Below are 14,659 nucleotides of genomic sequence, written 5' to 3' on the forward strand. Positions count from 1 at the left end.
CGGTGTGTCAGCATTAACCTCCATAGCCTCGGCAATATTGGCATTGGACTCTTTATACATAGCCAGTTCGGCCTGAAGCGATGCTACTACTCGTTTGTAGCTCTCTTCACGGCCCAGTAGCTCTCTAACTTGGCGACTAAGATCATCGATGCGGGCATATACATCAATATCGCCATCAAAAGTCGGTTTCTTGGGGCCTCTGTACGGGCTCCCATCGTCTCCTTCACTATCAGGCCTTCCCCTGACACTCATTTCCGAGAATCGCAAAAAATTTACTATATTTTAGCGATTTCACAGGTGTTCGGGCATAAAAAGTGGGTAATATAACGTTCCCACATATGCCCTTATGAAGATATAGTAATTCAGCAAGATTTCAGCCTTCTATGCAATTCTCACCTTTTTAAGGCTCGAAAAAGTCTTTATCATAAGGCGTTTATGTCTTAAGTCTTTGATAATAAAAATGCCGTCGGCAAAACACACTACACAAATGCCGTCGGCAAAATCATAAACCAAAAGTTCAGGTTTCTTGTCTTTCCTTTGAAAGTACAATTGCCGTCGGCAAAACACACTTCACAAATGCCGTCGGCAAAACAACAAGCCAAATATTCAGTTTCTTTTTCTTTATCTTTTTTCCAGTTTTTGAAAAATAAAAAATGCCGTCGGCAAAACACACTTCACAGGTGCCGTCGGTAAAATCACAAATCCAATGTTCAATTTTCTTAAGTTTTTGAAAATACAAAATGCCGTCGGCAAAGCACAATACACAAATGCCGTCGGCAAAATTACAACACAATTATTCAGTTCTTTTATTTTTATTTTTTTCAGTTTTTCAGTTTTTCTTTTTGATTTTGAAATTTTTTGAAAATCCAAAATGCCGTCGGCAAATCACAAGCCAATTATTCAGTTTTTCTTTTCGATTTCGAAAATACAAAATGCCGTCGGCAAATCACCAATCACAAATGCCGTCGGCAAATCATAAGCCAATTATTCAGTTTTTCTTGTTTGATTTTGAAAATACAAAATGCCGTCGGCAAATCACCAATCACAAATGCCGTCGGCAAATCACAAGCCAATTATTCAGTTTTTCTTTTTTGATTTTGAAAATACAAAATGCCGTCGGCAAATCACTAAACACAAATGCCGTCGGCAAATCACAAGCCAATTAATCAGTTTTTCTTTATAGATTTTGAAAATACAAAATGCCGTCGGCAAATCACTCTTGACAAATGCCGTCGGAAAAAATCACAATTAAAATGTTCGATTGTCTTTAGATTCAGAAAAATCAAATGCCGTCGGCAAAACACTAGTTGTTTTTAGGTGCCTTTTTCTCAACAGCGGCAACTGGAGATGCGGTGGCTTCAACTACGGCGGCGTCAGACATGTTTTTGTTTTTCACTTTGATTCACTTCAAGCACTAATATACACTAACACGCGTGTACGTTTATTATATATGATTTTTACCGTTCGAACTAGCTATTCTTGGGTACATCGGAATTATGAGAAGTACATAGTAGTCAGCTACGAAATTTTGTGAATTCTTGTGTGGAAGAGAATAAATTTTTTCACAAAAGTTTTGATAGAATAATTAAATTTATGATGACATAGTAAATATATTTAATTGGAATTTATCACATTTCTCTAGTAGAGATATCCACCTAAATGACAAAAAGAATTTCAATTAATAATATTGAAGGGCTAGAGTATTATAATCTTTTGAGTTGTAAGTTTATAAAAGTGTCATCATAAATTTCCAACTAAATTATATAAATTTTACTATTTTTATTGAAAATTGTATAAAATAAAAAAATTATAGGGAATCTTGATATGTTTTCTTTAAAGAAATACGAAAAAATTATACAATTTGCATAGTTTTCATGGTAAAATATTCAATTATATTATGTCGTCTATGACAGTGGAATTCATCATATTGGGATATTTTCCATGAATAAAAGTTTTTCTGCAAATTAATTTCAAAGCTCAAAACTAAAAATGTTTTAGGAAATTTTCATTCAAAAATATAATAGAAATCACACATTTATACTAAAATATAACATTATTAATAAAAAGTGTCAAATTGTAACGAAAAGTTAAAATAATCGTGAAGGTGTGGTATATCATGTACAGCGATGTTAACAATGTTGAATATAGTTGAAACCATAAAATTAAAATATTTGCAAAAGAAATGAAATGTATATATGAAAAATATTAAAACATCGTAGAAAAAATACATGTCGGATTATAATACCATTTTAACAAAATTTTAAATCGAAATACTATGAATAAAAATTTGCCATAGCTGATATACCACCTCTAGCCAAAGAAGTAAAGTAATTGGCTATTTTTGATATAAAATTTCGCAAAAAAAAAACTAAAAGAATTATAACAGCAGAGGGAATAAATTTAAGTCTAACGACTTTAGGAAATATATAAACAATAAACACCCTAGAAAATTCAAAAATAATCTCCGATTTGTTACGAAAAGTTTGCCATATAGGGTTAGAAAATATTTCATAAAATGTTTGCCGCATTGAATGTAGCATTAGATGAAAATAAGAAACAAATCCTCCTACTTATATCTTTTCTTCTTTTGAAAAAATAAATTAATAGAAAATAAATTGTGAATGAGTACGAAAAAATGGAAATTGTGAATGAGTACGAAAAAATGTAAAACCATTGGAAAGCAAAATCTACATCATATAACAACATTCCCTTCATATCCAACCTAATACAAAAAAAAAAAAAAACACAAATGCAATATAGTTTATTGATATCAAATAATAAAGAATAAATTCTTGTCAACTGTAAAGTATTGAAAAAAAATTTTCTCTTTTTATAAAAATATTGTGGTCCTGAAAAGGACCGATTGTTTTTGTAAAAAAAGTTGGCTTTTAATATGTCGAAAATTTAAGCACGTTCTCCACGAATACGTCTGGCCAATTGGATATCCTTGGGCATGATGGTGACACGCTTAGCATGGATAGCGCACAAGTTGGTATCTTCGAATAGACCAACCAAGTAGGCTTCGCTAGCTTCTTGCAAGGCCATGACAGCAGAACTCTGGAAACGCAAGTCAGTTTTGAAATCTTGGGCAATTTCACGAACCAAACGTTGGAAAGGCAATTTGCGGATCAACAATTCTGTGCTCTTTTGGTAACGACGGATTTCACGCAAAGCAACGGTACCAGGGCGGAAACGATGGGGCTTCTTGACACCGCCGGTGGCTGGGGCACTCTTACGAGCAGCTTTAGTAGCCAATTGCTTACGAGGGGCTTTGCCACCGGTAGATTTACGGGCAGTTTGCTTGGTACGAGCCATTTTTCACTTTAATTCTTCACTTCACAAGATATGAACACAAACACTGTCAAAACGTTATTACTTGTGTGCCGAGCATGAACGCGCATATTTATAGAAAAATTGAGCGCGCAAACTGTTAGTTAAGGGTGTGTGTAGGGAAAGATTGAAATATTGTATCTTACAGCTGCCTGTATAAACACGAAGTATACACGAACGAACCCGAGGGTAGATCGTGTCATTAATATTAGTAAGCATTTCAGGGCATTTTTGTATAAATAGAAGCGAAATGAGGCTGGAACAGTATTAGTTCTTGTGCATCATTCGTGAAGTGAAATTTAAAAGTGAAAAATGACTGGTCGTGGTAAAGGTGGCAAAGGCTTGGGAAAAGGTGGCGCTAAACGTCATCGTAAAGTGTTGCGTGATAACATCCAAGGTATTACCAAGCCTGCAATCAGACGTTTGGCTCGTCGTGGCGGTGTAAAACGTATCTCTGGATTGATATACGAAGAAACCCGTGGTGTCCTCAAGGTGTTTTTGGAAAACGTTATTCGTGATGCTGTCACCTACACCGAACATGCTAAGCGTAAAACCGTCACCGCTATGGATGTCGTCTACGCTTTGAAGAGACAAGGCCGCACTTTGTACGGTTTCGGCGGTTAAACATTTTCTTGACGCTATTTGGAGAATATTTAAATACTTTAATACAAAAACAATCGGTCCTTTTCAGGACCACAAAATATATTTACAAAAGAGATCATCTTGTTACAAATTTATTTAATTATTTTAATAATAAAATTTTAAATTTACTTGGTTTAAATAAAATTACAAACATTTGGTTTGCCGTCGGCAAAACATTGTTACTAACCCAATGAAACAATTATGTATGGACTTACCAAAGGCGACTACTATGCTATTTTTCTGAAAAACATGACATACGCTACAAAAGAAAAACACTACGAATGTAATACATACGAAACATATATGCAATTCTCTATATGTCATTTCTCGTCCCATTCCCCAAAGAAAATGATTCTATGATTCTCTTACTCTCTTTTTGCAGAAATCAAAGAAAATGATTCTATGTTGCACTGTACTCGATCCTAGTGTCATTTGTTCTTTTGCGTGACGTTCTTACTCTCTTTTTGCAGAAATCAGTTATGTATGTATTGATACAAACAGCTTTCTCTGTCATCAACTATTTGCAACTTCCCGCTAGAAGTTACGAACACTTACGATCCTACTAGACTTCGGCTTTGCCAAAGCATACAAAAGATACATATGTAGTAAATAATCAGGGTTGATACAGATGAAAATTAAAACACTTCGGCTCAGAAAACGAATGCTCTCTTAATGAAATTGGTGGGAATTTGTTGTTTTTCGATATTAAGCTGAGTACTATGTTCAGTTTTCAAGCTGAAAACCAGCTTATTTTCACGGTTACTTTTTTTAATCAATTAATTTTGAAATATTAAATGGTTCGCAATCAATACATTGGATCCTTTCCATCCATAATTTGAAGAGACTTGATAAAAATGTTATCGTCTTCATATATATTTTTGCACTTTTAATTTAGTGTTTTGGTGAAAAACTCGAACATAGTACTCACCTTTAGGAATAAATGGCATTAGATAGGAACAAAATGAAAATATGAAGTGGCGAAATTTTTCGATGCCATGACAGATGAATATCTTCATATAAATTTTTTTATAGTAAATTTTATTGTTACAGAAAGAAAGTATGTATGAAATTATATTGTTTGAAAATATTTTTTCTCTTTTTAAAAATGTTTTGTCGTCCTGAAAAGGACGGATTGTTGTTTGATAGAGATACGATGGTCTGTATTTACATTTTCTTGTAGATAATTTAAGCCTTCTTTTCGGTCTTCTTGGGCAAGAGAACAGCTTGGATGTTTGGCAATACACCACCTTGAGCAATGGTGACACCGGACAACAATTTGTTCAATTCTTCGTCATTACGGATAGCCAATTGCAAGTGACGAGGGATAATTCTTGTCTTTTTGTTGTCACGAGCAGCGTTACCAGCCAATTCAAGAACTTCAGCGGCCAAGTATTCCATCACAGCAGCCAAGTAAACTGGAGCTCCAGCACCAACACGCTCAGCATAGTTGCCTTTGCGCAAAAGACGATGAATACGACCGACGGGGAATTGAAGCCCAGCACGATTGGAACGAGACTTTGCCTTTCCCTTAACTTTGCCACCTTTACCGCGTCCAGACATGTTTCAATTGTTTTTTCTTTTTCACTTCACTTCACAAAACACTAATGATAGCGTTTAACTAGTTGTCAGTTCTTTATATACTTTTCGTTCGAGCTATTTAATACATTTGAGGGTTGTTTTGCTGCACGAAGAGGCTCGTTTTCCGCTACCTGAATATCTTGTCCACGAAATGGTACAAATGTGTGCTCATCGCTGCGCACACACAAAATTCTCTTTTGAACAGTGTAAACAGTGTTTGTGTGAAAAAAAAAATAGTGAAAATGCCTCCAAAAGCCAGTGGTAAAGCAGCAAAGAAGGCCGGCAAAGCCCAAAAGAACATCACAAAGGGTGACAAGACCAAGAGACGCACCAAGCGTAAGGAGAGTTATGCCATCTACATTTACAAAGTGTTGAAGCAAGTACATCCCGATACTGGTATCTCTTCAAAGGCAATGAGCATCATGAACAGTTTCGTTAATGATATCTTCGAACGTATTGCCGCCGAAGCCTCTCGTTTGGCTCACTACAACAAGCGTTCCACCATCACCAGTCGGGAAATCCAAACTGCCGTTCGTCTATTATTGCCCGGTGAATTGGCTAAGCACGCTGTCAGTGAAGGTACCAAAGCCGTTACTAAGTACACCAGCTCCAAGTAAATGGCTTTATATTTCGTCGAAAATTTATTTCCTCCACCATCAAAGGCCCTTTTCAGGGCCACAAAAATCATTAAAAAAGAGATTTTCTTTGTTGATCAACTAAAAACAAAATATCTTTATTTTATTTCAATAAAAAAAAAAAATACATCTTCCATCGAATAATAAGAAATAATTGATTTTTCAACTAAGAAAAATTCAATGTTGTAATCTTCATTTTATTAAAATTCTATTATGGCATTTCATTACTATGTCTAACTTCTATTAAAATTCTAATTTGGCATTTCATTACTGTTTCTTCAATATTTCTTCTTTTTATTTTTCTTCATTATAATAACGTCGCTATAATATTTTTCTCAGAGTAAAAGACTTTATTACATTGATCGTATGCATTACTGTAAATGGCGTAGAGTTAAAGGATGTGTGTGTGTGTGTGAGTTTTGATGATGACTCTATGCGTAGGTACATGAAACCTTTTTTTCTAGAATTCTAATTGCTGTGGTTTATTACCACATCCCAATTGGCTAATCCAGTTTTGGAAAAATTCCCATAAAACATGTGATTATAAATTTCAATTTTACCGTGAAAAATAGATTAAGTACAATGTATATTTATTTAAATAAAAATTAGGTAACAAAACAAAATTGTTTGCATAAAATTTGTTCTCTTTTTCAAAGATATTTTGTAGCCCTGAAAAGGGCTGTTAGATAAACTGCTTTCGAATATCGAAAATAATCATTCTGCCATGAAATAGAAAATTTACTTCTTGGCGGCGGCTTTTTTAGCAGCTGGTTTCTTGGCAGCCTTTTTGGGTTTGGCTGCTGCTACTGTTTTTGCCTTGGGTGCTTTTGGTTTTGTGGCGGAGGCCTTGGCCTTGGCGGCGGTTTTTGCTGGTTTAGCTTTAACTGTACCGGTCTTTTTGGCAGTTTTAGCCTTAGCCTTTTCGGTCTTCTTCTTTTCTGCTGTCTTCTTAGCGGCAGAAGGTTTCTTTGCAGCAGCCTTCTTTTCTCCACTGGCCTTTTTGGGTGCGGCAGCCTTCTTTTTCTTATCACCAGCTGGGGCCTTCTTCTTTTCGGCGCTCATTGCTTTAGACATTTTAAATGAACCAGATGCACCCTTACCTTTAGTTTGGATCAATTTTCCACTGGCAACAGCGCCTTTCAAATACTTCTTGATGAAGGGAGCCAATTTTTGGGCATCAACTTTGTAGGTGCTGGCCAAATATTTCTTGATGGCAGGCAATGATGAACCACCACGTTCTTTCAATGTTTTGATGGCAGCATCGACCATTTGTTGGGTTGGTGGATGAGATGGGGCAGCAGAGGGCTTCTTTGCCTTGGCAGCAGCTTTTTTAGGTGCCTTTTTCTCAACAGCGGCAACTGGAGATGCGGTGGCTTCAACTACGGCGGCGTCAGACATGTTTTTGTTTTTCACTTTGATTCACTTCAAGCACTAATATACACTAACACGCGTGTACGTTTATTATATATGATTTTTACCGTTCGAACTAGCTATTCTTGGGTACATCGGAATTATGAGAAGTACATAGTAGTCAGCTACGAAATTTTGTGAATTCTTGTGTGGAAGAGAATAAATTTTTTCACAAAAGTTTTGATAGAATAATTAAATTTATGATGACATAGTAAATATATTTAATTGGAATTTATCACATTTCTCTAGTAGAGATATCCACCTAAATGACAAAAAGAATTTCAATTAATAATATTGAAGGGCTAGAGTATTATAATCTTTTGAGTTGTAAGTTTATAAAAGTGTCATCATAAATTTCCAACTAAATTATATAAATTTTACTATTTTTATTGAAAATTGTATAAAATAAAAAAATTATAGGGAATCTTGATATGTTTTCTTTAAAGAAATACGAAAAAATTATACAATTTGCATAGTTTTCATGGTAAAATATTCAATTATATTATGTCGTCTATGACAGTGGAATTCATCATATTGGGATATTTTCCATGAATAAAAGTTTTTCTGCAAATTAATTTCAAAGCTCAAAACTAAAAATGTTTTAGGAAATTTTCATTCAAAAATATAATAGAAATCACACATTTATACTAAAATATAACATTATTAATAAAAAGTGTCAAATTGTAACGAAAAGTTAAAATAATCGTGAAGGTGTGGTATATCATGTACAGCGATGTTAACAATGTTGAATATAGTTGAAACCATAAAATTAAAATATTTGCAAAAGAAATGAAATGTATATATGAAAAATATTAAAACATCGTAGAAAAAATACATGTCGGATTATAATACCATTTTAACAAAATTTTAAATCGAAATACTATGAATAAAAATTTGCCATAGCTGATATACCACCTCTAGCCAAAGAAGTAAAGTAATTGGCTATTTTTGATATAAAATTTCGCAAAAAAAAAACTAAAAGAATTATAACAGCAGAGGGAATAAATTTAAGTCTAACGACTTTAGGAAATATATAAACAATAAACACCCTAGAAAATTCAAAAATAATCTCCGATTTGTTACGAAAAGTTTGCCATATAGGGTTAGAAAATATTTCATAAAATGTTTGCCGCATTGAATGTAGCATTAGATGAAAATAAGAAACAAATCCTCCTACTTATATCTTTTCTTCTTTTGAAAAAATAAATTAATAGAAAATAAATTGTGAATGAGTACGAAAAAATGGAAATTGTGAATGAGTACGAAAAAATGTAAAACCATTGGAAAGCAAAATCTACATCATATAACAACATTCCCTTCATATCCAACCTAATACAAAAAAAAAAAAAAACACAAATGCAATATAGTTTATTGATATCAAATAATAAAGAATAAATTCTTGTCAACTGTAAAGTATTGAAAAAAAATTTTCTCTTTTTATAAAAATATTGTGGTCCTGAAAAGGACCGATTGTTTTTGTAAAAAAAGTTGGCTTTTAATATGTCAAAAATTTAAGCACGTTCTCCACGAATACGTCTGGCCAATTGGATATCCTTGGGCATGATGGTGACACGCTTAGCATGGATAGCGCACAAGTTGGTATCTTCGAATAGACCAACCAAGTAGGCTTCGCTAGCTTCTTGCAAGGCCATGACAGCAGAACTCTGGAAACGCAAGTCAGTTTTGAAATCTTGGGCAATTTCACGAACCAAACGTTGGAAAGGCAATTTGCGGATCAACAATTCTGTGCTCTTTTGGTAACGACGGATTTCACGCAAAGCAACGGTACCAGGGCGGAAACGATGGGGCTTCTTGACACCGCCGGTGGCTGGGGCACTCTTACGAGCAGCTTTAGTAGCCAATTGCTTACGAGGGGCTTTGCCACCGGTAGATTTACGGGCAGTTTGCTTGGTACGAGCCATTTTTCACTTTAATTCTTCACTTCACAAGATATGAACACAAACACTGTCAAAACGTTATTACTTGTGTGCCGAGCATGAACGCGCATATTTATAGAAAAATTGAGCGCGCAAACTGTTAGTTAAGGGTGTGTGTAGGGAAAGATTGAAATATTGTATCTTACAGCTGCCTGTATAAACACGAAGTATACACGAACGAACCCGAGGGTAGATCGTGTCATTAATATTAGTAAGCATTTCAGGGCATTTTTGTATAAATAGAAGCGAAATGAGGCTGGAACAGTATTAGTTCTTGTGCATCATTCGTGAAGTGAAATTTAAAAGTGAAAAATGACTGGTCGTGGTAAAGGTGGCAAAGGCTTGGGAAAAGGTGGCGCTAAACGTCATCGTAAAGTGTTGCGTGATAACATCCAAGGTATTACCAAGCCTGCAATCAGACGTTTGGCTCGTCGTGGCGGTGTAAAACGTATCTCTGGATTGATATACGAAGAAACCCGTGGTGTCCTCAAGGTGTTTTTGGAAAACGTTATTCGTGATGCTGTCACCTACACCGAACATGCTAAGCGTAAAACCGTCACCGCTATGGATGTCGTCTACGCTTTGAAGAGACAAGGCCGCACTTTGTACGGTTTCGGCGGTTAAACATTTTCTTGACGCTATTTGGAGAATATTTAAATACTTTAATACAAAAACAATCGGTCCTTTTCAGGACCACAAAATATATTTACAAAAGAGATCATCTTGTTACAAATTTATTTAATTATTTTAATAATAAAATTTTAAATTTACTTGGTTTAAATAAAATTACAAACATTTGGTTTGCCGTCGGCAAAACATTGTTACTAACCCAATGAAACAATTATGTATGGACTTACCAAAGGCGACTACTATGCTATTTTTCTGAAAAACATGACATACGCTACAAAAGAAAAACACTACGAATGTAATACATACGAAACATATATGCAATTCTCTATATGTCATTTCTCGTCCCATTCCCCAAAGAAAATGATTCTATGATTCTCTTACTCTCTTTTTGCAGAAATCAAAGAAAATGATTCTATGTTGCACTGTACTCGATCCTAGTGTCATTTGTTCTTTTGCGTGACGTTCTTACTCTCTTTTTGCAGAAATCAGTTATGTATGTATTGATACAAACAGCTTTCTCTGTCATCAACTATTTGCAACTTCCCGCTAGAAGTTACGAACACTTACGATCCTACTAGACTTCGGCTTTGCCAAAGCATACAAAAGATACATATGTAGTAAATAATCAGGGTTGATACAGATGAAAATTAAAACACTTCGGCTCAGAAAACGAATGCTCTCTTAATGAAATTGGTGGGAATTTGTTGTTTTTCGATATTAAGCTGAGTACTATGTTCAGTTTTCAAGCTGAAAACCAGCTTATTTTCACGGTTACTTTTTTTAATCAATTAATTTTGAAATATTAAATGGTTCGCAATCAATACATTGGATCCTTTCCATCCATAATTTGAAGAGACTTGATAAAAATGTTATCGTCTTCATATATATTTTTGCACTTTTAATTTAGTGTTTTGGTGAAAAACTCGAACATAGTACTCACCTTTAGGAATAAATGGCATTAGATAGGAACAAAATGAAAATATGAAGTGGCGAAATTTTTCGATGCCATGACAGATGAATATCTTCATATAAATTTTTTTATAGTAAATTTTATTGTTACAGAAAGAAAGTATGTATGAAATTATATTGTTTGAAAATATTTTTTCTCTTTTTAAAAATGTTTTGTCGTCCTGAAAAGGACGGATTGTTGTTTGATAGAGATACGATGGTCTGTATTTACATTTTCTTGTAGATAATTTAAGCCTTCTTTTCGGTCTTCTTGGGCAAGAGAACAGCTTGGATGTTTGGCAATACACCACCTTGAGCAATGGTGACACCGGACAACAATTTGTTCAATTCTTCGTCATTACGGATAGCCAATTGCAAGTGACGAGGGATAATTCTTGTCTTTTTGTTGTCACGAGCAGCGTTACCAGCCAATTCAAGAACTTCAGCGGCCAAGTATTCCATCACAGCAGCCAAGTAAACTGGAGCTCCAGCACCAACACGCTCAGCATAGTTGCCTTTGCGCAAAAGACGATGAATACGACCGACGGGGAATTGAAGCCCAGCACGATTGGAACGAGACTTTGCCTTTCCCTTAACTTTGCCACCTTTACCGCGTCCAGACATGTTTCAATTGTTTTTTCTTTTTCACTTCACTTCACAAAACACTAATGATAGCGTTTAACTAGTTGTCAGTTCTTTATATACTTTTCGTTCGAGCTATTTAATACATTTGAGGGTTGTTTTGCTGCACGAAGAGGCTCGTTTTCCGCTACCTGAATATCTTGTCCACGAAATGGTACAAATGTGTGCTCATCGCTGCGCACACACAAAATTCTCTTTTGAACAGTGTAAACAGTGTTTGTGTGAAAAAAAAAATAGTGAAAATGCCTCCAAAAGCCAGTGGTAAAGCAGCAAAGAAGGCCGGCAAAGCCCAAAAGAACATCACAAAGGGTGACAAGACCAAGAGACGCACCAAGCGTAAGGAGAGTTATGCCATCTACATTTACAAAGTGTTGAAGCAAGTACATCCCGATACTGGTATCTCTTCAAAGGCAATGAGCATCATGAACAGTTTCGTTAATGATATCTTCGAACGTATTGCCGCCGAAGCCTCTCGTTTGGCTCACTACAACAAGCGTTCCACCATCACCAGTCGGGAAATCCAAACTGCCGTTCGTCTATTATTGCCCGGTGAATTGGCTAAGCACGCTGTCAGTGAAGGTACCAAAGCCGTTACTAAGTACACCAGCTCCAAGTAAATGGCTTTATATTTCGTCGAAAATTTATTTCCTCCACCATCAAAGGCCCTTTTCAGGGCCACAAAAATCATTAAAAAAGAGATTTTCTTTGTTGATCAACTAAAAACAAAATATCTTTATTTTATTTCAATAAAAAAAAAAAATACATCTTCCATCGAATAATAAGAAATAATTGATTTTTCAACTAAGAAAAATTCAATGTTGTAATCTTCATTTTATTAAAATTCTATTATGGCATTTCATTACTATGTCTAACTTCTATTAAAATTCTAATTTGGCATTTCATTACTGTTTCTTCAATATTTCTTCTTTTTATTTTTCTTCATTATAATAACGTCGCTATAATATTTTTCTCAGAGTAAAAGACTTTATTACATTGATCGTATGCATTACTGTAAATGGCGTAGAGTTAAAGGATGTGTGTGTGTGTGTGAGTTTTGATGATGACTCTATGCGTAGGTACATGAAACCTTTTTTTCTAGAATTCTAATTGCTGTGGTTTATTACCACATCCCAATTGGCTAATCCAGTTTTGGAAAAATTCCCATAAAACATGTGATTATAAATTTCAATTTTACCGTGAAAAATAGATTAAGTACAATGTATATTTATTTAAATAAAAATTAGGTAACAAAACAAAATTGTTTGCATAAAATTTGTTCTCTTTTTCAAAGATATTTTGTAGCCCTGAAAAGGGCTGTTAGATAAACTGCTTTCGAATATCGAAAATAATCATTCTGCCATGAAATAGAAAATTTACTTCTTGGCGGCGGCTTTTTTAGCAGCTGGTTTCTTGGCAGCCTTTTTGGGTTTGGCTGCTGCTACTGTTTTTGCCTTGGGTGCTTTTGGTTTTGTGGCGGAGGCCTTGGCCTTGGCGGCGGTTTTTGCTGGTTTAGCTTTAACTGTACCGGTCTTTTTGGCAGTTTTAGCCTTAGCCTTTTCGGTCTTCTTCTTTTCTGCTGTCTTCTTAGCGGCAGAAGGTTTCTTTGCAGCAGCCTTCTTTTCTCCACTGGCCTTTTTGGGTGCGGCAGCCTTCTTTTTCTTATCACCAGCTGGGGCCTTCTTCTTTTCGGCGCTCATTGCTTTAGACATTTTAAATGAACCAGATGCACCCTTACCTTTAGTTTGGATCAATTTTCCACTGGCAACAGCGCCTTTCAAATACTTCTTGATGAAGGGAGCCAATTTTTGGGCATCAACTTTGTAGGTGCTGGCCAAATATTTCTTGATGGCAGGCAATGATGAACCACCACGTTCTTTCAATGTTTTGATGGCAGCATCGACCATTTGTTGGGTTGGTGGATGAGATGGGGCAGCAGAGGGCTTCTTTGCCTTGGCAGCAGCTTTTTTAGGTGCCTTTTTCTCAACAGCGGCAACTGGAGATGCGGTGGCTTCAACTACGGCGGCGTCAGACATGTTTTTGTTTTTCACTTTGATTCACTTCAAGCACTAATATACACTAACACGCGTGTACGTTTATTATATATGATTTTTACCGTTCGAACTAGCTATTCTTGGGTACATCGGAATTATGAGAAGTACATAGTAGTCAGCTACGAAATTTTGTGAATTCTTGTGTGGAAGAGAATAAATTTTTTCACAAAAGTTTTGATAGAATAATTAAATTTATGATGACATAGTAAATATATTTAATTGGAATTTATCACATTTCTCTAGTAGAGATATCCACCTAAATGACAAAAAGAATTTCAATTAATAATATTGAAGGGCTAGAGTATTATAATCTTTTGAGTTGTAAGTTTATAAAAGTGTCATCATAAATTTCCAACTAAATTATATAAATTTTACTATTTTTATTGAAAATTGTATAAAATAAAAAAATTATAGGGAATCTTGATATGTTTTCTTTAAAGAAATACGAAAAAATTATACAATTTGCATAGTTTTCATGGTAAAATATTCAATTATATTATGTCGTCTATGACAGTGGAATTCATCATATTGGGATATTTTCCATGAATAAAAGTTTTTCTGCAAATTAATTTCAAAGCTCAAAACTAAAAATGTTTTAGGAAATTTTCATTCAAAAATATAATAGAAATCACACATTTATACTAAAATATAACATTATTAATAAAAAGTGTCAAATTGTAACGAAAAGTTAAAATAATCGTGAAGGTGTGGTATATCATGTACAGCGATGTTAACAATGTTGAATATAGTTGAAACCATAAAATTAAAATATTTGCAAAAGAAATGAAATGTATATATGAAAAATATTAAAACATCGTAGAAAAAATACATGTCGGATTATAATACCATTTTAACA

General features: G+C 34.6%; 2 protein-coding genes across 2 annotated transcripts; both read right to left on the minus strand.

Moving 5' to 3' along the window:
- Window positions 1-2,904: 2,904 nt before the first annotated feature.
- Window positions 2,905-3,315, minus strand: LOC142242676 (histone H3). The gene has a single exon (XM_075314237.1). The coding sequence runs from the start codon at window positions 3,313-3,315 to the stop codon at window positions 2,905-2,907; it is 411 nt and encodes a 136-aa protein (XP_075170352.1).
- A 5,791-nt stretch (window positions 3,316-9,106) lies between these two features.
- LOC142242677 (histone H3) lies at window positions 9,107-9,517 on the minus strand. The gene has a single exon (XM_075314238.1). The coding sequence runs from the start codon at window positions 9,515-9,517 to the stop codon at window positions 9,107-9,109; it is 411 nt and encodes a 136-aa protein (XP_075170353.1).
- Window positions 9,518-14,659: the final 5,142 nt, after the last annotated feature.

The sequence above is a fragment of the Haematobia irritans genome, unplaced genomic scaffold, assembly GCF_050003625.1.
Source record: "Haematobia irritans isolate KBUSLIRL unplaced genomic scaffold, ASM5000362v1 scaffold_6, whole genome shotgun sequence".
In the NCBI taxonomy this organism is placed as follows: domain Eukaryota; kingdom Metazoa; phylum Arthropoda; class Insecta; order Diptera; family Muscidae; genus Haematobia; species Haematobia irritans.